The sequence below is a fragment of the Neoarius graeffei genome, chromosome 2 (assembly GCF_027579695.1).
Source record: "Neoarius graeffei isolate fNeoGra1 chromosome 2, fNeoGra1.pri, whole genome shotgun sequence".
Classification (NCBI taxonomy): Eukaryota; Metazoa; Chordata; class Actinopteri; order Siluriformes; family Ariidae; genus Neoarius; species Neoarius graeffei.
In genome coordinates, this window is record NC_083570.1 from 13,178,982 (window position 1) to 13,205,688 (window position 26,707).

General features: G+C 44.3%; 1 protein-coding gene across 1 annotated transcript; it reads right to left on the reverse strand.

Moving 5' to 3' along the window:
• Positions 1 to 1,240: 1,240 nt before the first annotated feature.
• LOC132881178 (tripartite motif-containing protein 16-like) lies at positions 1,241 to 7,268 on the reverse strand. The gene is made up of 6 exons (XM_060913834.1): positions 6,899 to 7,268; positions 2,822 to 2,923; positions 2,460 to 2,693; positions 2,156 to 2,327; positions 1,898 to 1,957; positions 1,241 to 1,788 (listed from the first exon to the last, which is right to left on the reverse strand). The coding sequence occupies exons 1-6, from the start codon at positions 6,959 to 6,961 to the stop codon at positions 1,265 to 1,267; spliced, it is 1,155 nt and encodes a 384-aa protein (XP_060769817.1). The 5' UTR covers positions 6,962 to 7,268; the 3' UTR covers positions 1,241 to 1,264.
• Between the last annotated feature and the right edge of the window lie 19,439 nt (positions 7,269 to 26,707).

Consider the following 26,707-nt stretch of genomic DNA (forward strand, 5'->3'; position numbering starts at 1 on the left):
TACAGTGTTCATCCACGTTTCTTTCATTTTTATTTGTGAACACACAGGTCTAAAATAATTTCACTTCAATGAGCTGTTACTATAGAAACAAGAACGTATTAGAGCAAGCCCATTAATATAAACCTGCACTACTGTCAGGGCGGCTGTTATAGAAAGTTAATCAACACCTTCTGACCAATCAGAACACAGAACTGGAACAGAGTTTTTTTTTTTTTTTGCTTTATTTGATTGAAAATGAAAAGGATTTTTTTAAAAAGTTTTTCCAACAATCATGTTCAGAATCTAAATCAGGAGTCAGACCACAGACAGATCCAGTTCACAGAGACAGATTTATCATCATTATTCACACAGACAATATAAATGACAACATTAAAAGAGATGTTTTTTGGAGGAAAAAGTCAGTTGTAGGTTTACAGTGATTTTCACAAACACATTTAAGACACTGTAGTTATTTCCCACAGATTAAATAATCTAAAAAATATCCATCCAAAGTGGAGAAAAAAAACCCGTTGCGTATCAATACAGCGGCTTGCTGACATCCTGACCTCAGTATTAAAAGCTTCTGTCTGAAAATGAGTTCAGCACAGAAACTTCATCACTGGGGGAAACTTTATTCTCCTGTGCACTTATCTTTTATTCTGCAAAGCTTTGATTGTAATATTTGGATAAAAATCCCAAACTCACAGATAAACCTGGATTTATAAGGTTCTATCTATGGGCCAATCATCATCCAGGCTGAATATGGGATGAACACGACATCGGCAGTCTGAACCAATCATGTACTGTATGTTCTAATGGAGTTTAAATATTGTTCAATGTTTTACAATCAAATCTCAGGGTTTAGAAACAACTTCAGATTTGAAAAAGTGAATGTGGATTTTACATCTTAGAACACAAGCAGAAAAGTCAAATTCATTCCAAAAGTGATGCTTTATTTTTATATAATGTGACCTGACCAGGTTTAAAATGTTGTTCTGTTCTGGCTTTATTACTGTTTATTAGTTATTTAATGAGACACTGCTTAATATGAAACAAACAGAACTTTATAATGTGAAGGTCATGAGATCATTTTCTTTTTAAATTTGATGAGTTTCTTGTCTGACAGTTCATTTTTGACATTTCCTTTTTAAATTATTTTAAAATTTTCATCTGTTTTAATTTAAAATGAGTGGTTTTTGTGCAGCTGGATTGTGTTCTAGTGAAACAGATGACTGAGCAACAACGTGGCAACGTACAGGAATTTTACAGAAAACACTACACACTTTTATTCTGGATCACACAATCTCACAGAACCATAAAACAAGTAGAACCCAGCATATAGAGGCTGAGTGAATGTGGTGTGGACTCTGTGGAGGAGCTTCATCATGTCAGAGATGCTGTAGAAGGACAGAGTTCCTGCACTTTGATCCACATACACTCCTATTCTGGAGGGTGATGGAACTCTGAGATCAGTCTTAATGTTGTTGTGACAGAAACAGAGAGAAGAAGAAGAACACCACAGACTCCAGGACTGATTGTTGAATCCAAATAGAAACTCTTTACCCCGTCCTTTCCTTCTGATGTCTTTATATGAGACTGATATGAACACACCATGACCGCTGCACTCCACCTCCCAGTAACAGCGTCCACATACACTCTCCTTAGACAACACCTGAGCCCAGTAATCATATCTCTCTGGATGATCAGAGTAACGCTGCTCACTCTCACTCCATCTCACCGCTCTGTTCTTCTCAGACAGAATGATGTAACGATGTACCATGTTGGGATCCAGAGTCAGATAACAGAAATCTAAAATAAAAGAGAAAAACAAACTGAACAATGTGAACATGTTGGGTTTAATTCACACAATATATTTATGTGACGTGTGTGTGTGTGTGTGTGTGTGTGTTAGATGTACATTTCAGAAACTCTTCTCTGCTCTGTGGTTCTGGTTCTGAAATGATCTGAACTGCTGCAGCTGTGGAGAGAAAAATGGAAACATGAGTTTGTGTAAAAGATGGAAAGAGTTGAAAGTGATCCAGTCAGTTTATTCATTTTAAATCAGTGTTTTAGTTCAAAGTGTCGGGTGAATAAAGTGTCCGCAGAAAAGAAAGCAGAAGCATTGCTAAGAAATAACACATCACTGTGTTTCTCCAGCAGGAACAGATCCTTTTACCATGTGGAAGGATTTTGTTGAATTCCTCCTCACAGAATTCCTCGAGTCTCTTTTTCAGATCTGAGAGAGAATTCCTCACTCCATCAAATGAGAGATGTTGATGGACAGTGACGCTGGATGTCTGAAACTCTGGTCTGTGAAATGGAGGAGACAGACATCCAGACGCTAAAACCTACAGAAAGCAAATGAAATGTAAAACCCACTTGTGACGTCAGACAGGGACATTTATTGTTCCCTTAATGAGAGGTGTTTTAGAGAGTGTGTGAGGAACAGCTAGCTCTGTAGATCAGACAGTGAGTGTTACCTGGAGGAAATGGATGTGATCGTGTGTGTGTGAAAGCTGCTCCAGCTCAGTGACTCTCCTCTGAAGATCAGCAATCTCCTGCTCCAGTTGCTCCAGGAGTCGTTCAGCTCGACTCAGTTCAGCCTTCTCCTGATCTCTGATCAGCTCCGTCACCTCCGAGCGCTTTTTCTCCATGGAGCTGATCAGCTCAGTAAAGATCCTCTCACTGTCCTCCACTGCTGTCTGTGCACTGAGCTGTTGGGACACACACACACACGATTTAAAGCTCATCTATCATTCCCTCTCTTACTGAGACTGATAAGGACTCGTTGTCCATGTTGTATGTGTTTCTAGGAGCAGCTCTGTCTCTGCTCACTGCTCACCTTTATAATGTTCACAGCCTGTTTCAGCTCCTGCACCTTCTTCTGCTTCTCCTGGATTCTCTGCTGGGATTTCATCTGCTCCTCCTTTAACTTTAACTCACTCTGAGGACCAAACAGTTCTTTTTATCTTTTTTGAAGTCCATTCATCTTTATTAGTTCCTCCATCACAATACCTAATCACCTGGTAACTCAATGTTGGATAATTTCTATCTGGTCCCTGTATTTTTTTTGTTTCGAGCTACAAATCAAGGGTGGCACGGTGGTGTAGTGGTTAACACTGTCGCCTCACAGCAAGAAGGTCCGGGTTCGAGCCCCGTGGCTGGCGAGGGCCTTTCTGTGCAGAGTTTGCATGTTCTCCCTGTGTCCGCATGGGTTTCCTCCGGGTGCTCCGGTTTCCCCCACAGTCCAAAGACATGCAGGTTAGGTTAACTGGTGACTCTAAATTGACTGTAGGTGTGAATGTGAGTGTGAATGGTTGTCTGTGTCTATGTGTCAGCCCTGTGATGACCTGGTGACTTGTCCAGGGTGTACCCCACCTTTCGCCCGTAGTCAGCCGGGAGAGGCTTCAGCTTACCTGCGACCCTGTAGAACAGGATAAGGCGGCTAGAGATAATGAGATGAGCTACAAATCACTTCCACACTGTTTATGTTGAATGGCAAAATAAAGAGTAAAAATTGAATTTTTGGCTGGTGTAAAAGGTCAGACTGATCACCAAAACAACTGCTGCTGACTTCAATTTTAGGTTAAATTTATTTATATTGTGTCTGTACCAAAGTAAATTGTCACAAAGAAGCTTAACACTCATGAAGTCCATCAAAACAATGTAGGTATTGTTACACAGCCAATTTTCAGTGATGTTTTAACTTTAAATGTTCTGTAGGTTTCATGTCTTAGGTTTATTCTTCTCAGAGGATTCTCTGTGCTCTGAGTTCGGTGAGTAAGCAGATGAAAAATTAGCCATGGATCAACTCTGGCCCCTGTAGCTTCATGGAGGCATGGCTTTGTGTATGTAACATGCCTGAGAGGAGGACAGAAGAGTAAAAAAAAAAAAAAAGAACTGGAAGATGCAAAAAGGCTGGATAAAGATGTATGAGAGAATTTTGTATTTCGCTTGTGGTTTAAGCCTCAGTGTGTTGGGATTCCCATAGACTTTCTGTCTCTGGAGGCAACAAAACAACTGAAGATCTCTGTCTTTGTAGCCACAGTGTAGCTATGGTTATCTCTTTGATCTGTTGTTGAGTAATAATTATAATAAATCAGTTCAATTTATATAGGACCTTTCTCACACCCAAGGTCGCTTTACAATTAAGGGAAGAAAAAAAAAAAGAGTCCACCAAAAGAGGGTCAGGATGTAATTCCAATAGCGTAGCTAACACAGTCCCACCAGTTGCAGACCACCTGCACAGCCGCCGCTGGGCAACTTCACTCAGAACACTGCGCCATGGATCCACAAAGCGAACACAAACATTGCCACACAGAGCGCCGGTATGTCCAAAACTACCTGCACAGCTACCGCAATGCCATCAGGCAACATCACTCAGAGCACTGCACCAAGCACAAAAGCACTGCCGCACAGAGCGCTGGACAACCCTGATGTTAAAAAGAGCAATGGGCTCACTGCAGTCCATAGCAAGGAGCACAGGCGTCACCCACAGTGCACCAAGGCCTGAAGGAAATGGACACCAAAACTGGGTCCGGAGCTATGCCACAACCAGTGGACAAAACACTCAAACAAAAAGCAAACATCAAACTACACAAACACAAAAAAAAGAAAAACAAAAGGAAAAAAGAAGAAAAATGAAAAGCTCCGGTGAGAAGCGGCAGCCAAAACGCTCATGGCATACTCTCAATCGGAAACGGAAAATGTATTTCTTTAGCAAGAATTTAAGATTGTTATACTTGGGAGTTATTTTAACATCAAGCTCCTTTAAGCTGAGCCTAAGTACATGGAATTTAAATGTTTAGAGGACCTCGTATTATGTGATCACCTTGTATTCTCCCCCAACTGATTATCATTGTAAAGGCATTTCATGTGACAAACACAGACTTGTCATTAAGTAACAAAACCCTTAGAAAGTCATATGGTAAATGCTAGATAAATACATAGATAGATAGCTTTATTAAACATAACATCCACTTGGCTGACACTGGTTTCCATTGGAGATATGAATAAACTTGTGCTAATAATCTATATCTATTTTATTAAATTCATAAGATATACTGTAACTAATGTAAAATAAGTAATATACAATATAGCGAGACATACATATTATGATAAATAACGAATAAAATTTGTATCTAAATACCAGAAAATCATTTCCAATAGTTAATTCTGGGGCAGTATGGTGGTGTAGTGGTTAGCACTGTCACCTCACAACAAGATGGTCCTGGGTTCAAGCCCAGTGGCCAACGAGGGCCTTTCTGTGTGGAGTTTGCGTGTTCTCATGTCTGCGTGGGTTTCCCCTACAGTCTAAAGACATGCAGGTTAGGATAATTGGTGGCTCTAAATTGACTGTATGTGTGAATGTTTGTTTGTCTCTACGCATCAGCCCTGTGATGACCTGGCGACTTGTCCAGGGTGTACCCCGCCTCTCGCCCATAGCCAGCTGGGATAGGCTCCAGCTTGGCTGTGACCCTGCACAGGATAAGTGGCTACAGATGATGGATGGATAGTTAATTCTAAATTTCTTAGTAGTCTCAGAGTTTTTAAAATAATTCGGCAGATGATTATATAACACGGCAGCTGAAAAAACAAAAGTCCTGTGTTCTAATTTTGAGTTTATTTTCACGATGTGAATTTTGCTCTTTACTCTTGTGTTATAATTATGGACATCAGATTTTTTAACAAAAACTATGATTTCCAACTATTTTTAAAAAGAAATGTTTTAGCCACTCAGAAGTCTGTGTTTCAAACAAAGAAAGTCTTTTTATAATGATTTTAATAGGAACCGCCATTTTGTTTTGGACGGTTCTGGGGCAGTCCTAGGGTGGGTCTCCCAAAAAGAGACCCGACTTAAAAACTAATGGATGAAATTCAAACCTCAGTGTTCTCCCAGGATTTCACTCACGCTTATATTGGTTCTGTACAATAAAAGTGTTTAAGGCAACTTCTTTCATGTAAGTATATTTTTTGGCTAGTTTTGAGTTACAGACTTCCACGACAGGTGTGATGTCTTGGATGCCTGCCAAAGAGAATTTGAAGTCCAGAGGAATTCAAGAACAAGTTCAGCTCCAGTCTTCAGTCTCTTCAATGATCTGCATCTATCTCATGTTTAGGACACTCACAGTCATAATCACATCTTGTAGAAAACAACTCACGAATTTCATATATTATATACAGTATATATCCACAAAGACTAAAGCACAGTCTTGTAACGAATGTCTTTATTTGCTGTAACATTACAATTTCCCTTCACTGGAACTCAGAGGCCCAAACCTGTACCAGCATGATGATGCCCCTGCACACAAAGCATGCTCCATGAAGACATGGTGTGGTGAAGGTTGGAGTGAAGAACTCTTGTGTCCTGCACAGAGCCCTGACTGAACTCAACCCCACTGAACACCTTTGGGATGAACTGGAACACAGACTGCACCCCAGGCCCCCTCACCTGACATCAGTGTCTGATCTCATGAATGCTCTTGCAGCTGAATGAACACAAATCCCCACAGACATGCCCCAAAATCTAGTGGAAAGCCTTCCCAGAAGAGGAAGGTGCAGTCAGTGTTCCAGTTCATCCCAAAGGAAGGCACATTATAACAGCTTTGCTTATGTTTGCTTTACTTCAATTCATTGTGTGTGTGTGTGTGTGTGTGTTCACCTGCTTCACCCTGTCACAGTTCAGCGTTGGCTGAAATGTTCACTAACTGGTCTGATCAGATTATGATAATCACTGAAGATAAATTTAACACTCTGTTCACCAGAACACATACAATTTTAATCAGCTTTTACAGAATCCTTCTGATTGATACACACATTGAAATTAAAGTTCAAATCATATCACTGACTAAAGCACCTGTTTCTAGATGGTAAACTATGATTAAGATGATTTAATCCTGGAAAGATTTCTAGTTCTCACCTGTTTCTCAGCTCTTTCTGCTGCGGCTGTGACGGTGTCATGACCTTTGTGATGATCCATCATACACAAATAACAGATGCAGGTTTGATCAGTACGACAGTAGATCTCAATCAGCTTGTTATGTTCAGAGCAGATCTTCTCTTGGAGTTTTGCTGAGGCTTCAATTAATGTGTGTTTTTTCAAAGCAGGAACTTCAAGATGAGGTTTCAGATGAGTTTCACAAAATTAAGCCAAACAAACCAGACAGGACTTGACGGCTTTGTGTTTTCTCCTGGAGCAGAAATCACACTCCACATCTCCAGGTCCAGCGTAACAGTGAGCAGGAGAAGCAGCTTGGACTTCAGTCTTCTTCAGTTTCTTTTCTGTGTGTGTGTCGGATAGAGAGAGAGAGGAGGAGCACAAACACAGAGAGATGAACACTCCTCTATTAACCATTTCATCTCCCTTAAGTGCAGAAATATAACCCATGAAGCTGCACTGATTAGGATTAATTTCATGAGATTTTATGAACGTTGAACTCAATTGATTCTTCATCACTTGGTATCCTCAGTCCCTAAACATCTTTTAAGTGTTGTAAGAAGGAATGGAAACATTATAAAATGGTAAATGTTTTACTGTTCCAACTTTCTGAAATGTGTTGCAAGAATCAAAATTAAAATCACAGTTTATTTAAAGCAAAACAAAACACAACAACAACAAAATTCCTAAGGTAGAACATCAAATAGTGTACTGTTTTGAGTGTGATACAGGTCAAAGATTTTTTTACAAATCATTGTTTTCAGTTTTAATTTCAACTTCAACATACCATCACAACGTTTTCTAAATTGGGATTGTCGACTTTGCTGCTTCAGTTCGTTATAGGGTTTAAACTTTTATTTCAATATTTGTTTTCCTTACAAGGATTTTGTAAGTACTTCTTCCAATTAGATGTCATGCTTAAGACTATTTGTCATCACTGAGGTTTGTAATCTGGTCAGACAAGTTAGTGAACATTTCAGCCAGCAGCCAACTCTAATGGGAGTGGCAGATAATACATTTACAGAGAGACAGACAGCTAGAGGCAAATAAAGATAAAGCAAAAATGTCCTTTAAAAATAAAGCAAATAATAATGAAAAGAATATTTGATGAAAAGCTTACACAAATTAACTAACTATCAGGAATTGGTAATAGAGGCAGATGCAAGTGCAGACTGGACTTTATTTTAATAAATCATACAAAAAACAAAGACTACCAGTCAAGCTGAATACCTCCTTGTCTTATCCTTGGTGACTGGAGGAAATGACTTACTGACAACAGTAAAGTTTGGCTAAATTCAGCAATTCGACTCGGTCAAAGGGATAAATGGATCATTGCTCTGGCCTACCTGTATTCCTGCACAAGTTCAAAAGATCTTTGTGACCTTGGGAACACTCGTTCTCTGAGAACAAGCCATTATTACCAGTACCAAAATCCACACACTCCAACTAAACGCGGAAGGGCTCACCAGAGCAAAATACAACCTTGTACACCATCTGGCTGAAGAAAATGATGCTAATGTCCCTCTCCTGCAAGAAACCCACTGCATGGAGGAAAATAAGCTTACAATCAAGGGCTTCCAAACTATTGATTAAGTCCTAAACCATTATCATCACATTGCCTTGTACATCTGAGAAAGCATCAAGAGAAACTCTGCTGGCAAGTCCACCCAGGGCAGCCCTACTGGACGGATTACTCTCTCAGTGGGTCACTGTTCTATATCTAACATCTATAAACCCCACCTGCCACAGCCACGCAGTGCAACCTTCCCCCTGTGTCTGCACCTTTGATGGTCTGTGGGGACTTCAACAGCTGCAGCACCACTTGGGGATACCCAGATACCAAGCAAAATGGAGAAATCATTGCACAGTAGGAAGAAACTACTGACTTCCATCTTCTGTATGACTCCAAAGATCATCCATCCTTCTCTTCTGGCCACCACAAGAAGTGGTCAAATCTGGACCTTATTTTTGTCTTCTCCAATGTTGCCCCTAATTGTGAATGCATTGTCTTAGACAGGTTCCCGTGATCTGGCCATTGTCCGATTATCACCAACAAGAAGGTGACTATAAAGATCAGGATCCTCAATAAGAAGAGATGGAACTTTCGGAAAGCCAATTGGCCCACATTTGAATCACACTCTGACACACTCTCCAACAATGTCCCCAACCCAACACTGAAGCCAGCTAATTGCTACTTTGCTTTCACCATCATGCTCTCCACTGCCACAAAATTATCTAGACCTCTTGGCAGACATGACCAGTACATACCATGCTGGGACCACAAGTGTGTGACGGCCCTTTGCGAACATAATGCAGCCAGTGATAGTGAGAAAGCTGAAAAAGTGCAACACTGTTGAACATCCTTAGTAAGAAGAGACATGCCAGATGGGAAGGAATTGTTAGCTCCATTGATTTTGCACATTCCAGTAGAAAGGCTTGGCCACTCCAGCAGCAAGCTAAAGCCTTGCTCAGGCTTTGCTAACTCAATTGCTTCTATCTTAGTGAGCAATGGGAAGTGGAAGGCTCAAAGTCAAGAGGTTAAAACTCTTAACCAACAAGGACACATCAACATCAAAGAAGCCATCTCCTGTCAACCAGCCATCAGTGACCTCTCAGGACATATTGCCAGGGAACAGCTTATGGATGTTATACTTTGCTTGAACACTGGCAAAGCCCCTTGTCTAGATATGGTGCACTCAGAGTTTCTGCACAATCTGGGTATCCGAGCCCTTGACTGGCTCTGCACCTTCCTTTCCAACTGCACTTACACCTTGTCCATTCCTGCTGTCTGGAGATGGGTTAAAGTTGTTGCAGTCTTGAAGCCTAAGAAAACTGCTGATGACCTTAAGAACTATTGCCTTATCTCGCTCTTATGTATAATGTTCAAGCTTTTGGAACGAATCATTGTTGCTTGTATCACTGACATTGTGGAAGACCATCTGTCCAAGCAGGCTTCCATAGAGGTCATGCCACCACCAACCAAATTGTATGGCTTCTCAATGTCATAGAGGAAGCTTTTGAGACAAAGGAAAAGTATGGTGTAGTCTTCATCAAACTTACTGTGGTGTATGACACAGTGGGACACCACAGCCTATACCCCAAATTCCTCAACCTGATCCCAGATGTAAAACTGGTCAGATTCATCATGGTCATGATGCAAAACTGGTTCTTCTTTGTGGAAACAATGAATGGAGAGTGAAGTAGGAAAAGGCAGCTCCGCAATGGTTTTCCCCAGTAGTCAGTCCTGGCCCCAACTCTCTTTAACATCTACACTGCCAACTTCCCAGGCACTGCATCATGCCAATATATCTATGCAGACAACAGTGCCCTTGGCAATACCAGCAACACCTTTGATGATATCCAACTTGTCCTGGAAGCTGATCTTGCAACCATATGCTGCTATTTCCACCAATGCCACTCAAGGCTGAGTGAGACTAAGATGGTCTGCACTGCATTCCACTTGGCAAACAGGCTTAAAAGGATGGAACTTACCATCAAACTAGGTGACAAAAGGCTCAAATATGACCCACTGCCTGTCTATCTAGGAGTTACCCTTGACTGGAGCCTGACATTTGGTTCCCACTTGAAGGTGGCAGACAAAGCATCTAGGTCAAGGTCAAGGTTTTTTTTTTATTGTCATTTCAACCATATACATTTGCTACAGTACACATTTAAGATGAAACAATGTTTCTGCAGGACCATGGTCCTACATAAAACATCACAGGACTACAAATCTACATATAACAACAAAGTGCATGAGTGCAGTGAGTGCAAACATTGCAGACTATCACCTGACCCCTTCTCGCAATGAAGCGACGCAGAGCTTGAATAAAGGAGTCAGTCTCCAATGATGTTGCCATTTCTATGTGGACCGCACGACATGCAAGGCAGGTGAATATCACCCCATATCTTTTTACAGATACTTTTCCCCACTTGACGCTGAATGGCCCGAATAGATCCACACCAGTTCTGGTAAAGGGTGGTTCATTTGGTAGAACTCTGTTTCTTGGTAAGTCTGCCATCATTTGTGTGCCTGATGCACCATGTTGCCTTCGACAGGTAGTACACCGAGACAGCATTCTTCTGATTGATGAGGGAGCATCAATGATCCAGTACCTTTGGCGTGTGTGAGACAAGACATGATTATGTCCACTGTGTCCTAGACACTCGTGTGCATCCTGGAGAATCAAGTCCGCCACGTGATGGTTCTTAGGGATGATCATCGGATGCTTGGCTTCGGCTGGCATGGATGCTCGACTGAGCCTCCCTCCAACACGAAGGATTCCCTCTTCAAGTTGTGGATTGAGTCTGAAGATTCGACTACTCTTCTTGATGGAGTCCTTTCTCCGAAGAGCAGATATCTCCTCTTGGAAGTTATTGTTTTGACAATGGCTAATAATAGCAATCTCCGCTTTTTGCAGGTCATCTACAGTCAGGTAAGTATGTTTGAGACTCTTTTTGTAGCTCAACATCTCTTTGTTCAACTGTTGTTCATCACTGCACAATCCTTTCAACTCTTTTCTCTTCCTAGACAGGTTCACCAGGGTTTGCTTGAGTGACGTGAACCACGCCACAGCCTTCTTGAGACGTATCCATGAAGAGTAGTATTGGATTAGTTGCTCCATTGCATCAGTGCTTTCTACTGTGGTAGCGTTAACCAGCACGCCTTTCTTCACCTCAGGATCCTCAGCTGTGAGCTCTTCTAGGTGATCGGGTTCATCTGGCCACTCCCTTTCTGGTTTACTAAGGAAGCTGGGACCAGCAATCCAGACATCGTTCCTCATGAAGGCGCTCACCCTTTGACCCCTCGAGGCGTAATCGGCAGGATTCAACTGAGTGTTGACATAGCTCCATTGATGCACTTTTGATGCTTGCAGGATTATGGCAATCCTGTTTGCCACAAATGTTTTAAATCTGATGTTCTCATTGGCTATGTACTTGAGTATGGCAGTACTGTCTGCCCAAAACTTGGAATCTAACAGCGGCAACTGAAGCTCTTTCTTCAGCATGACATCCACCTTCACAGCTAAGGCAGTCGCCATCAGCTCCAACCGCAGGATGGTAGTTGGTTTCAGAGGGGTGACCCTCGCCTTCCCCAAGACGAATGAACAGTGTACTTGGTTGCTGCTATTCTTCTGGACTAAGTACATGACAGTACCATAGCCTACTTCACATGCGTCACAAAAGTGATGCAGTTGAGCTTGCACAGTTTTGCCAAATTCAGGTGGCTTAAAGCATCGAGTTACTCCAAAGTCAGTGAGCTGTTGGAGTTCTTCAGTCCACTTGGTCCATTGTTGCGCGAGGTGTTCTGGCACAGTGTCATCCCAGGCTGTTCTTAGTCTACACAATTCTTGCAGGATGTTTCTAGCAGGTAATATGACTGGTGACAACATTCCTAGCGGATCATAGACTGAGCTCATTGTAGACAGGATTCCTCTCCTAGTGAGAGGCTTCTGCTCAATGTTCACCTGAAACTTGAACTGATCTGATCGGATGCACCATTGTACTCCCAAGGCTCTCTTGATGGCAAGTGAGTCCTAGTCAAGTTTCAAATCAAATCAAGTTTATTTGTACAGCGCTTTTAACAATAAACATTGTCGCAAAGCAGCTTTACAGAATTTGAACGACTTAAAATAAGCTAATTTTATCCCTAATCTATCCCCAATGAGCAAGCCTGTGGTGACGGTGGCAAGGAAAAACTCCCTCAGACGACATGAGGAAGAAACCTCGAGAGGAACCAGACTCAAAGGGGAACCTATCCTCATTTGGGCAACAACAGACAGCCTGACTATAATATTAACAGTTTTAACAGGTATAACCCTCAACTGTCCTCATGGGGCCGTCCTTCACAGGAGTGGGGCGATAAAACTCCGACCAGACACAGGGCACCAGGATGGATCAAGCAGGTCCGAGGGGCAGAAGAGGCCAGCATCTCAATCCCAGGATCAACATGTAACTCAGAGGGACAGATGGGGGGGGGGGGGGGGGAGAGAGAGAGAAAGAAAACACGTTGTTAGGTATGCCCTAAAAATGACAAGTATTAAATCTGTGTGGTAGGCTCACAGAGACGAGAGTCTTTACATCAGGCATAACACACAACAATGGCATGTTAATATGGTAAAATATATCATGACCTGCTCTGGCTGGATGCTTGATTGGGTGATGGGAGCACACTCCTCAGCAATGATGAGATGCAGATGGGACCCTTAGGGCTGGCCAAGACAATTCAGTTACATTTCACTGGGTCTGGGACATGCGACAGAATGTCTGACGGCCGATTCCCTGCAGGCTACGATAGCCAGTCGAGGTCCCCACCGTCTCCACCAAAAGATTTCCTGTTGACTCCATGTAACTCAGAGGGACAGATTTGGGGTGGGGGGGAGGGAAAGAAAACACAGGTGGTTAGGTATGCCCAATGTCACCTGAATAAGTAGGAACAGTATACATATTGCACCGAGTACAAGCAGGGACTCCAGCAACTAACTATGACAGCATAACTAAAAGGAGAGAGCCAGAAGGTAACACAGGCATGAGGGAGCCCTGGGACATAAAGCAGCCCTGGGACATAAAGCAGCCAGCCACTACACCGTCAACAAACTCGAGTGAGCAAGCGAGTGGGGACTGACAGCATCCATACATCCCAGTTTACCAAAACACTCTATGTCTGAGGACCCTCCAGATCTACTCCTTTACTTCATAAGCACCGTTAACAAAAGGCTTGACTAAACAGATATGTTTTCAGCCTAGACTTAAATGCTGAGACTGTGTCTGATTCCCGAACATTACTTGGAAGGCTGTTCCATAACAGTGGGGCTTTGTAAGAAAAGGCTCTGCCCCCTGATGTAGCCTTCACTATACGAGGTACCAGCAGATAGCCTGCACCTTTTGATCTAAGTAGGCATGGCAGGTCATAGAGGAGCAGAAGTTCACTCAGGTACTGTGGTGCGAGACCATTTAGTGCTTTAAAGGTCAATAGTAGTATTTTATAATCAATACGAAATTTGATTGGGAGCCAATGCAGTGTGGATAAGACAGGCGTGATGTGGTCATATTTTCTAGTTCTAGTAAGGACTCTTGCTGCTGCATTTTGAACTAACTGGAGCTTGTTTATGCACTTATTGGAACATCCAGACAGTAAGGCATTACAATAATCCAACCTGGAGGTAACGAAAGCATGGACTAGTTTTTCTGCATCATGCAATGACATTAAATTTCTTATCTTTGCAATATTTCTGAGATGAAAGAACGCTATCCGGGTGATGTTATCAATGTGAGTTTCGAATGAAAGACTGGGGTCAATAATCACTCCGAGGTCTTTTACTGCTGCACGTGAAGAAACAGAAAGGCCATCCAGAGTTACTGTGTAATCAGAAAACTTACGTCTAGCTGTATGTGGTCCTAGCACAAGTACTTCAGTCTTGTCAGAGTTAAGCAGAAGGAAATTAATAAGCATCCAGTGTCTAATGTCCTTAACACATTCCTCAATTCTATTAAGCTGGTGTCTCTCATCAGGTTTTGCAGAGACATACAACTGTGTGTCATCAGCATAACAGTGGAAACTAATACAATGTTTACGAATAATATCGCCCAGAGGTAACATATATAGAGAAAAAAGCAGTGGACCCAAGACAGAACCTTGTGGAACACCAAACTTTACCTCGGTATGTCTAGAAATATCACCATTTATATCAACATACTGATAACGATCAGTTAGATAAGACCTGAGCCAGGAGAGGGCCATTCCCTTAACTCCCACAACATTTTCTAGTCTATCCAGAAGAATGGAATGATCAATGGTATCAAATGCTGCACTAAGGTCAAGCAACACAAGTAGCGAGACACAGCCCTGATCAGACGCCAACAGTAGGTCGTTTACTACTTTAACCAGTGCTGTCTCTGTGTTATGATGAGGTCTAAATCCTGACTGATACATTTCATGGATGTTATTCCTACGTAAATATGAGCATAACTGCTGTGCCACAGCTTTTTCAAGGATCTTGGAGATAAAGGGGAGGTTTGATATTGGCCGATAATTGGACAGCTGACAGGGATCAAGGTCAGGTTTTTTAATCAGGGGTTTGATAACTGCTAGTTTAAAGGATTTGGGTACATAGCCAATCATAAGAGAAGAATTTATTATTTTTAGAAGCGGTTCAATTACTCCAGGCATTATCTGTTTGAATAGATGTGTCGGTAAGGGATCTAGTACGCAAGTTGAGGCTTTTGATGTAGAGATTAATGAAAGTAATTCAGTTTCTTTTAGGGGAGTAAAACATTCTAACTGATGATCTGATACAGTTATATTGTTAACTACAAGGTCACTTTCATTGTCTAACCTTAAATTAGTAGTTTGAATTTTTTGTCAGATATTCTCAATTTTGTCATTAAAAAAATTCATGAAGTCGTTGCTACTACATACTGCAGGTGTGCATGTGTTGATAGTGGACTTATTCCTGGTTAATTTTGCTACAGTATTAAATAGGAATCTAGGATTATTTTTGTTATCTTCTATTAGGGAGGAGAAATATGTTGATCTCGCAGCACTAAGAGCTTTTCTATACTTCAGGAAGCTCTCCTTCCAAGCTAATTTGAACACTACCAATTTTGTTTGACGCCATTTACGTTCCAATTTTCGAGTGGTCTGTTTTAATGTGCGAGTGTCATCATTATACCAGGGTGCTAATTTTTTGTCTCTGACCATTTTCCTTTTTAGAGGAGCTACATTATCTAAAGTATGGCGGAATGTTGACTCTAAGCATTCAGTTGCCTGATCAAGTTCTGCAGGGGCTGACAGTGACCCAGTCAAAGTTGACAGCTCTGGGAGATCATTTATAAAGCTCTGTGCAGTAGTTGACGTGAAAGTACGTTTAATACAATAGCGTGGTGAGGTGCATATATTATTACTCAGACATATTTTGAATGAGATGAGACAATGATCTGAGATAACTTCAGACTGTGGAAGTATGACTATATTGTCTACGTTTAATCTGAATGTTAGTATTAGATCAAGGGTGTGACCACCATTATGGGTCGGTCCTATGACATTCTGCTTAATCCCGACTGAATCTAAGATGGACACAAACGCTGTTTTTAAAGGGTCTTCTGGGTTATCGAAGTGAATATTAAAATCTCCGACAACTAAAGCTTTGTCTAAGGAAATAACCAAATCTGAGATAAAATCTGCAAATTCAGAAAGAAACTCAGAATATGGCCCCAGGGGCCTGTAAATAATAAGCAATGGAATTAACTGGGTAGACTTATTTTTCGAGGCTACATACATTATATGAGTATGAAGAACTTCAAATGTATTAAATTTATAACCAGGTTTGTGTGTTACACCTAGATAATCGTTATAAATAACCGCGACGCCTCCTCCTCTGCCAGTTAGACGAGGCTGGTGTATATAACTATATCCAGGAGGACTCGCTTCATTTAATGCTATATATTCATTTGGCTTAATCCATGTTTCTGTTAAACACAGTACATTAAACTCCTGATCAGTAATGAGTTCATTAACCATTAGCGCTTTAGATGTAAGAGATCTAATATTTAATAGCCCCACCTTTAGATCAAAGGTGCTGGCAGCAGCTGTACAGTCAGTATGATCTAATTTTATGTTGACTAGGTTACTGGAACAAACTCTCTGAAAATTTCTACCTTTTTGTTGAGCTCGGGGAACAGACACAGTCTCGATGTAGTGGGCCCTGAGTGACGACTCTGTGCAGCTAGCAGACAGTTGGTTTAGCCTGTTCGTCTGCTCCCTGGCCTTGGCTCTGGATTGTCAGAAATTAACTAGGCCTGTTCTGAGACTATGACCTATGCTGCAGGAAATGAGAGCAGCACCTTCCCGAGTGGGATGGATACCGTCCCACCCTAACAGGCCAGCAGTGCCCTCAAAATTAGCCCAATTATCTATAAAGCCCACACTGTTTTCAGAGCACCACCTGGACAGCCAGCAGTTCAGCGACCATAACCTGCTGTAAGCTACATCGCCACGCCACATTGGGATGGGGCCAGAGCATACTACAGCATCGGACATCGCCTTCGCTAATTTAAACACCTCTACAAAGTTACTCTTAGTAACCTCAGACTGACGAAGGCGTATATCATTAGCTCCTGCATGGATAACTATCTTTGAGAACCTGTGCTTTCCTAGGACCCTAAGATTACCTGCTATGTCCGGCGCCCTGGCTCCCGGTATACACCTGACTAAAGCTGCTGGTGCCCCTAAAGGCTGAGCTAATTTCACGTGCCGTATGATAGAGTCCCCTATAACCAGAGCTCTTTCAGGTTTCTCAGTGGGTGCATCACTAAGGAGAGCAAACCTGTTCGACACGTGACACGGAGAGGAGTGGTGCTCCCGTGGGCGAGCCTCAGTGGTAGCTTTGGCTCTACGCTTATGCCGCCGAGCCGTCACCCATTCACCCCGCTGTAAGGGCTCTAATGCCAGAGTTGGGGGATTGCTAACTCCACCTAGGGCGTCCAGACTTTCCCTAACAGAAACTACACTGTTCTCACGCTCACTAACCTGCTCTAAAGCCTGGACACGCGCTTCTAGCACTGTAATCTTCTCCGTCAGAGAGCTAACTAATCTGCACTTATCACAAGTAAAGCTAATAGAGCTATCACTAGTGACGGAGGAAGAATGACTAAACATCCTGCACTCAGCACACTGAACAGGCTGAAGGTGTGCCATGATGAAAAGATTCACGTACCTTAAATGAAGATCTGTTGATATTAAAGCAGATCAGATGGCCTCCGCTTGTGGACTTTACACAGGAGGAGAGAAAAAGATCGAGATCAAGATCTTTGACTTCTGTTGCTCGGTCTTCAAGCGGAATGGTTAACAACACGTTTCGACTGTTGGTCATCCATTTTGTCAGTCTAAAGCCTCCTGTTTGACAGATGGCCGTCAAGTCATGGAGTAGCTTGATCACTTCCCGTTCTGAGTTAACCGATTTTAGACAATCATCGACGTAAAAATTGTTCAACACTGTCTCCACAGCTGCTGCATCAAAAGTACTCCTGTTGTCCTCGGCACACCTTCTCAGCACATAGCTCGCGCAGCTGGGTGAGGAGGTGGCTCCGAAGAAGTGTACCTCCATTCTGTACTCCTGCAGCTCCTTTGAGATGTCCCCGTCAGGCCACCATAAAAACCTGAGGAGGTCAGCATCTTCAGGTGGGACCTTGACCTGGTGGAACATGGACTCCACATCTGCCATGACTGCGATTGGCTCCTGACGAAATTGTGTTAGGACACCAACCAGACTGCTTGTCATGTCAGGTCCTTGCAGTAGTTGCTCATTGAGTGTGGTTCCCTGATATGAAGCGCCGCAGTCGAATACCACTCGAAGTTTGTGCTTCTTGGGGTGGTAGACGGCGTGATGCGGAATAAACCACACCTTTCCATCACTCCTGTTAAGCTCTTCGTCTGGGACTTTGACAGTGTATCCCTTGCTTATGACCTGGTTCATGAAGCTGACGTATTTCTCTCGGAATGTCTGGTTTCTCTGAAGCTTCTTTTTCATGTTGAACGCTCGTTGCGCCATCATTGCTCTATTGTTAGGCATTTTCACATCTTTGTTCTTCAACGGCAACCTGATAGAGTAGTGACCATCGACCAGTTTTGTGGATGTGGTGACTCTGTCCATAAACAGTTGATCTTCCTTCGACATCTCAAGCTGCTCTCCTTGAGCATTCTCAGGAAAATCATACTTTAATTGCTGGGTCCACAATTCTTCAAGTCGAGCCACCGATATCCGATTCATTTGGATCTGTGGGTATCCGTCCTTTGACCAGCTTCTGATGTTTTCACGCAGCGGCCTGTTCACTGTCCATCCCAAGACTGTATGTACTGCATACGGCCCATCTTTCACGCTGCGGATTACCTCTTCTGGCTCTAAAGCTTTTGCGACATCAGTCCCAATCAGAAGATCGATATCCGCCTTGATTGATGGAATTCGTACACCTCGTAAGTGTGGCCACCTATCCACGTCCTCTTGGGTTGGAATATTCTCCTGACTAGCAGGTATGGCCTTTTGCGTAAACACACCAGTGAGCTCGACAAAGTCATCCCCCTCCAGACTGCTGACTTCTAGGTCTGGCAGCACTTTGCATGAGATGGTCTTTTGGTCTCCCATAGTGGTAAGTAGGATGTTCACATTTTTTCCTTGCAGGTTAAGGTCGTTGGCTAGCTTGTTAGTTCAAAAGGAGGCGTTGCTCCCTGGATCCAGGAACGCATAACAAGTCAGCACCTTGTTGCCTTTCTTTGCCTTCACTCTCACCGGAACTATGGCGAGGACGGTTCCTGCACCCCCGGCCCCCATCTGAGAGCAAGTTTCCCCTGCATCCACGAATCCACTGACTACAGTTTGTTCTTCCTGTAAAGACTCCTCTTTTGGTTCCTCCCTTGAAGAGTCTTCTTTTGGTATGTCTTTAGGTTTCTGTTTTATGTGTAGCAGTGTAGGGCAGGGGTGTCCAAACTGATCCATAAAGGGCCGTGTGGCTGCAGGTTTTCATTCCAGCCATGCAGCAGCACACCTGACTTGGCTCATTCAACCAACTGAACTGTCTTCACACAGTCAAATATTTGCAGCCACACCCACTCTTGATTAAAGGGTGGGTGTGTCAGTTGATTGAATAAGCCAAATCAGGTGTGCTGCTGCATGGCTGGAATGAAAACCTGCAGCCACACTGCCCTTTATGGATCAGTTTGGACACCCCTGGTGTAGGGTGTTTAGCTGAACACATCTCACAGCTCTTCTTTTCTTCACAGGTACTGCTCATGTGTCCTCCTATAAGACAGCTGAAGCAGAGTCCTTTACTCTTAAGGAATTCCAGTTTTTCTTTGTGTAGCTTTTTTTGAAGTTTCTTGCACTGTTCCATGGTATGATCTCCCTGACAGAAGATGCACGGTTTAACGAAAGCTATGTTCATGTTTGGTTTCTTCTCTTTAGCTTTCTTGTTCTCAGCACCAGCAACATCTTTCACTACTTTCTGCTCTTTAGCTTCAGTAGCTAGCGTTGTGATGGTTTTCTTGCCAACTGATTTTTCAGGTTGGCGCTTTGTTTGACCTGAGATTTCACCAAACACAGGGTGTGCTGCCATTTCAGCCTGTTTGGTAACAAATGACACCATGTCTTGGAACTTTGTTCGCCGATCTTTCTTCTGAATGTCAATGGCGACACTCCTGAATTTCTCCCTCAGCCTGTATGGGAGCTTGGAGATGACTGTGCGCATGTTCGCAGCATTCTCCATCTCATCCAAGTACTCTAGATCCGACATTGCGTTGTTACAATTGGTCAGAAACAGAGTGTATGCTTCAAGTGCCTTAGCGTCATCCGACTTGATAGTAGGCCAATTTAAAGCCTTGTCCAGGTATGCCATTGAGATCTTATATTTGTCACCAAAGCGCTCCTTTAATAATTTCTTGGCTTCAGGGTAGCCCTGTTCAGGGTCCATATGAAAACAGCTGCGCACTAAGTCATTAGGCTGACCACTTGTGTGCTGTTCCAAATAGTAAAGCCAATCTTTGCTGTTTTCAGTCTTGCTTTCTATGCAATGCTCGAAAGCTCTCATGAAGAGACAGTATTCCACTGGATCTCCTTTAAAAACTGGAATATTCGGCGATGGCAATGTAGATAGCTTTTGTTGCTTTATTAGACTCTCAGTTATCTCGTTTTGGCGTTGCATGACAGAAACCAGGTTGTGTTTGCAGAATTGCCCTTTGGAGTGACAGGCACTTGTCATGCAACAGGCGTTGCATTGGCAGCTATTCCACCACTATGGCTATGCTGAGATACATTACTAGCCCCACCGCTCCTGTTGTGGCTGACGTTGTCTCTGAGTAGCCGTCAGTGGATCCACTCTACTGCCTTTAGAGCCGCTTGACACACCTGAGCCTTCATATTTTCTTAACACAGCTAATTTTGCATCTGATACAGCGAGCTGTGCTTGTAACTCCAACTCTTCCTTTTCAGCCTTGAGCTGTAGCTCCTGTTCCTTAAGCTGTAGCTCCTGCTCCTTGAGCCATAGCTCATGCGCCTCCAAAGCCCTTTTTTGTTTCAATGTAGCTGTCTTGGTTAACAAAGTAGCTTTCTCCAATTCAACTTTTAAGCGCTCAGTGTGAGCTGATGATACTACAGAGGCAGAAGAGACAGACTTGGCTTTTTTACTCTTTCTGGATGTAACTGAAGCACTATCTTCAGGATTTACCTCACTGTTCACTTTTTCAGACTCTTCTATGCGAAGCATTGCATCTTGTATCCATGAACTAACTTCTTGCACAAAATTGCATTGCTCATCATATCTTGGCTGAAACCAATCACTTTGATCTGCATTCGTATTCTCTATGCATCCAAGTTGACTGTACAGGTCTTTAACATCAGCATTTATCTTACTGAATTCTCCTATCAGCTCTTCATACTTGGTTAACAATTCCTTTGTTATAATTTCCCTGTTTGCATCATCATCCATTAAAGCAAGCAATTAGTTTCTTTTCTCAGTCAGTTTTCCTAGCTTTGCTCTTCTGGAGCTGATTCTTGTTTGCAGATTATTTTCCAGTGACACTTGTGTTGGTTTAACAAAACGTTTTTACCCTGGAGGGCTTACCGTCTTTTCTTCTTCATCCGTCATGATTGCTTTGAACGTCAGTCCGGTTTTTTTCCGATTCCATTTGCGACAGTCACGCTGCAGCCACGACCCACTTGTCAATCACCAGCCACAAGTGTAGCACATGATCATGCTAGTTCAGAAGTCCCTCGGTAAATCCCTCGATGAATCTTCTTTCCAGTTTCAGCAAACCTCTCCAGCATTTTGTAATCCAATGTCAAGCAAGTTTTTCTTACTAATGTAGAAGCTTGTTCTTAGTGAGACCTTGAGAAAAGTGCTATGGCTTACACTGACGAAGTCTCTAACCCAAAGTAGCTGTTTCCACTCTCAATGTCCATGAGCCTTGTAATAAATCCACTTGAAATGTCTTGAAATGAAAGTTGAACTTTAATCCTCGTTTTAACAGTTAGAAAACACACATGAACTAACTAAACTAGCTACTAATGAAATAAAAAGGTTCTAATGTCTGCCGGAGATGCAGACAGCCAGGTAAGAAAAACTGTTCACTTCCACGGCTCCTCAAGATCTGCCATGAGAAGCGCGAGACCGTTCCTATGGTAGCCGAGTTGGCAAGCTCTTAAAGCGACAGTACACTTTTTTAGTCTATGTATAACAGATAACCTACGCATATGAATTCTAATTCTTCTAACCTTTGCCACATATTATTCATCATTTTAATCATGAAATAAACTACTTATATGAAATTACAAATTCAAATGAAATTATTTATACTTTTTAAAGGTCCCATGGCATGGTGGTTTGTTGATGCTTTAAACAGGCTCGTGGAGGCTTCCGGATGTTATATCCGCAGCCTTTCTCGAAATGAACCCTCGACACGTAAATATAGCCTCCTGGGAGAAAGCCCCATTTCAGCGCTTTTCCCAGTGCGTCGTTTTGCTAATGAGAAGCAGGAGGCGGGGAAGGGTAGAGGGTGGGGGCGGGCCATGGGGGGAGGGGGAGAGGCTTGACCAAGCTGCGCGCACACGTACTCACTGCTATCAGTGCCTGTAGCCATGCTGCTAAGACAAAACCCTGTTCTCCCTCGGACTCCTTTCATAAACTCAACGTGACACAGAGAACAGAGAGTGAGAGTGTTCGGAGTGGTAGTTTACGAATGTATAATACCCTAGGCTTGAACATGCACTCCATAACCAAAGAGGATAGAAGCAGCAACTACAATAACATATCACTTATCCAACAGAAGACATGCATTGCAGAGCAATAGTCAAACATAAGCTCATAAGTTACAGTCAATTTCCAGACTAAACTCAGTTTAACAGAGCATGCTGCATGCTCTTTAGTTTTGTAGCACAGATTACCTGGCTAACTGCAGGAAGTGGTTAGCTGCACAGCTAATGTAGCCATTGCTAGGCTAACGCACCGATTTTAAAACATGGCAAAATGACCAGTTATACACTTACTTGTTCGGTGTTTGTTGCTGATGTGGTAGGGATGCTTGGTACGGACCCAGGCTTCAGTGACAGTTGATGTGCAAAACCTGCCCTGTACTGTCCCAAGTTGTGGAAACATTCCTCAGGAAAATGCTTCCGACAAACATACACCGTCTTAGGTAGACTTGACGGCGTATTATTGAAGTAAATAAAATTAAGCCACTGCATCTTCAGGGGCTCTCCCGTCGGCAGTAAAAACAGACTCTTTTCTGTGTTGTCACATCCATGTACAGCGCAATTTCCATGTTTCGCTTGCTTAGGTGATGCCATGTTGTTGTGTCCTCTATGGTCTCCTCACTACAACTGGGCGGGGCAATCCATACAGTGGGTGGGAATCCAGAGGGGGGGCATGGGGATCATCTCCCTTGCTGACGTAGTAAAGGGAAGAGCTTATCAATGCGCCGTTTTGATGCGCCATTCTCAAATGTTGGGCATAGTTTGGTTTACACATTATGAAATTTCTAGCCACTGGGTGTTAGGGTTTTGCTGGGATTCGAACCTGGTTCGTTGGTGTGATAATCCAGCAAACCCCCACTAGGCCACCAGGGGGATGACTCAAATGCAGAGGCGTGAGGCGGAAGTAGAAAAAGAATCAAAAGGTTTATTTAAACTATATACACTATATACAGGGCAAAACAAAAGACAAAAAAAAAACCAAAGAGTATAATCCAAAAGAAAAGCAAAGTGCAAAAATACAAAAGCTAAGAAGATCAAAAAACACAGTACAAAGGAAACTGGAGATAAACATAACAGCACAAAGACTCCGTGACAAGAGGACTGAACTCAGGGGTATAAATAGACAAACTAATTAAGGACACAGGTGAAGATAATTAGGCAATTAACACAAACACAAGACACAGGAACAGTGGCGGCCTCTAGAGGCCAAAATAAACACGACATGAAAAGGAAATAACAGCGGCCTCTAGAGGCCAAAACAGTCCTAGTCCTAACAGGACCCCCCCCTCTAGGAGCGTCTCCTGACGTTCCCAGGGCGATCCGGATGGGCCAAATGGAAGTCCCGACATAGTTCTTTATCAAGGACATCCCGAGCAGGAACCCAGCAGCGCTCCTCAGGACCATAGCCCTCCCAGTCCACCAGATATTGCAACCCGCCGCAGACCCGGCGGGAGTCAAGCAGGCGATTCACAGTGAACACAGTCTGCCCCTGGAAGATGCGGGGGGGTGGGGGGTTCCTAGGGGCAGGGGCATACGTAGACGTCAGTACGGGCCGTAACAGGGAAACATGGAAAGTGGGGTTGATCCTCAGAGTCCGGGGCAACTGGAGCCGGTAGGAGACAGGGTTCACCCTGCGCACCACCTTGAAGGGGCCAATGTAGCGAGGAGCAAGCTTGCGGTTCTCCACCCGCAGTGGAAGGTCCTTAGTGGACAGCCAAACACGCTGCCCAGGGCGGAAAGCGTGTGCAGGTCTTCTATGGCGGTTGGCCTGAGTCTGGTTGGTTCTGGAGGTCTGTATGAGGGTCTTCCTGACCTTGCTCCAGGTCTTGCGACACCGTCTCACATATTGGTTGACCGAGGGCACCCCCGCGTCCTCCTCCTGGTCCGGGAACAGAGGTGGCTGGAACCCGAATTGGCACTGGAATGGCGACAGCTTGGTGGCCGATGACTGCAGGGTGTTGTGGGCGTACTCCGCCCATGGCAGCCAGGTGCTCCACGATGTCGGGTTATCCATAGCCAGGCCTCGCAGGGTGGTTTCCAGGTCCTGGTTGAGCCTCTCCGTCTGACCATTGGACTGTGGGTGAAACCCAGAGGAGAGGCTGGCAGTGGCTCCGATGACCTTGCAGAACCCGTGCCACACTCGGGAGGAGAACTGGGGCCCTCGGTCTGAGACGATGTCCTGTGGAAGACCAAAGACTCGGAAGACATGATTAAACAAAAGTTTCGCAGTTTCAAGAGCAGAGGGGAGTTTGCACAGTGGTATGAAGCGGCAGGCCTTGGAGAATCTGTCAACTAAGACCAAAATGACCGTGTTACCTTGTGACTCAGGGAGACCCGTGATAAAGTCGACTGCCACGTGGGACCAGGGACGCCGGGGAATGGTCAGAGGATGCAGGAGACCCTGGGGACGCTGTCGTGGGTTCTTGGTTCTGGTGCAAACCTCACAGGACAGGACAAATGACCTTACTTCCTGCTCCATGTTAGGCCACCAGAAGCGTCTTTTCAGGAAGTCCAGGGTCCTCCGAGCTCCCGGGTGGGCGGTGAGAGGGGAAGAGTGACCCCACTGGAGAACCTTGGCCCGGGCTTGATGTGGGACGTACAAGAGGCCTGGTGGCCCCGTCCCAGGACCGGGGTCCTGGCGTTGGGCTCGTCGGACAGCCTCCTCAATACCCCAGCGGACAGGGGCCACAATCCGGGACACAGGGATAATAGGCCCGACTTCATTCTCCCTGTTAGTGGCAGAGAACAGTCTGGACAGTGCGTCAGGTTTGGTGTTCTTGGAGCCGGGGCGGTATGAGAGGGTGAAGTCAAATCGACTGAAAAACAGGGCCCACCTAGCCTGTCGAGGGTTCAGTCTCTTGGCTTGCTGGAGGTACTCCAGGTTCTTGTGGTCAGTCCAAACCAGGAATGGATGTTGTGCTCCCTCCAGCCAGTGCCTCCACTCCTCAAGGGCCAGTTTGACCGCTAGCAGTTCTCGATCCCCCACATCGTACCGGGACTCAGCAGGACTCAGGCGGTGGGAGAAGTAAGCGCAGGGGTGCAGCTTTCCTTCCGAACGTTGAGAGAGCACCGCGCCGACACCACTGTCCGAGGCGTCCACCTCCACGATGAATGGTTGGGAGGTGTCCGGGAGAACCAGAATGGGTGCCGTGCAGAAGCGGTCCTTGAGGTCTTTGAACGCCTTTTCTGCCTGAGGAGACCAGCCATAAGATCCACCTGTCCCTTTGGTGAGGTCTGACATGGGTGCTGCCACAGAACTGAAGTTCCTGATGAACTTGCGGTAGAAGTTAGCGAATCCTAAGAACCGCTGAACCTCCTTAACGGACTTGGGAGTAGGCCAATCCCGGACGGCCAGGGTCTTGGCAGGGTCCATTTGGAGTTGGCCTGTCCGTACAATAAATCCCAGAAAGGAGACCTCGGGAACATGAAATTCGCATTTCTGGGCCTTGGCGAACAGATTGTTCTGTAGCAGCCTCTGGAGAACCTGGCGGACATGGTGGCGGTGCTCCTGCACGGTCTTGGAAAAGATAAGGATGTCATCGAGGTAGACAAAAACGTATAGGTTAATCATGTCCCTTAAGACGTCGTTGATTAGGGCCTGAAAAACAGCTGGTGCGTTGGTGAGTCCGAAGGGCATCACCTGGTATTCGTAGTGCCCAGACGGGGTGTTAAAGGCAGTCTTCCACTCGTCTCCCTGTCGGATACGGATGAGGTGGTATGCGTTCCGTAGGTCCAACTTGGTGAAGACGGTGGCGCCTTGGAGCAGGTCGAAAGCTGTGGACATCAGCGGAAGGGGATATCGGTTGCGCACAGTGATCTTATTCAGGCCCCTGTAATCAATACATGGTCGGAGCCCCCCATCCTTCTTGCCGACAAAGAAGAAGCCGGCTCCAGCAGGTGAAGTGGAGGGTCGAATAAACCCAGAGACCAGGGCATCTTTGAGGTATTCCTCCATGGCCTTGCGTTCTGGCTGAGAGAGTGAAAACAGTCTGCCACGAGGAGGGGTAGTCCCAGGGAGCAAGTCGATGGCACAGTCGTAGGCCCGGTGCGGAGG

Excerpts from the sequence above, each read along its gene's own strand:
- LOC132881178 (XM_060913834.1), bottom strand. The coding sequence starts at position 6,961 with ATGATGGATCATCACAAAGGTCATGACACCGTCACAGCCGCAGCAGAA. Across the intron at positions 2,694-2,821 it reads AGGCTGTGAACATTATAAAG|CTCAGTGCACAGACAGCAGT; the intron begins GTGAGCAGTGAG and ends GTGTCCCAACAG. Across the intron at positions 1,958-2,155 it reads CAACAAAATCCTTCCACATG|CTGCAGCAGTTCAGATCATT; the intron begins GTAAAAGGATCT and ends TTCTCTCCACAG.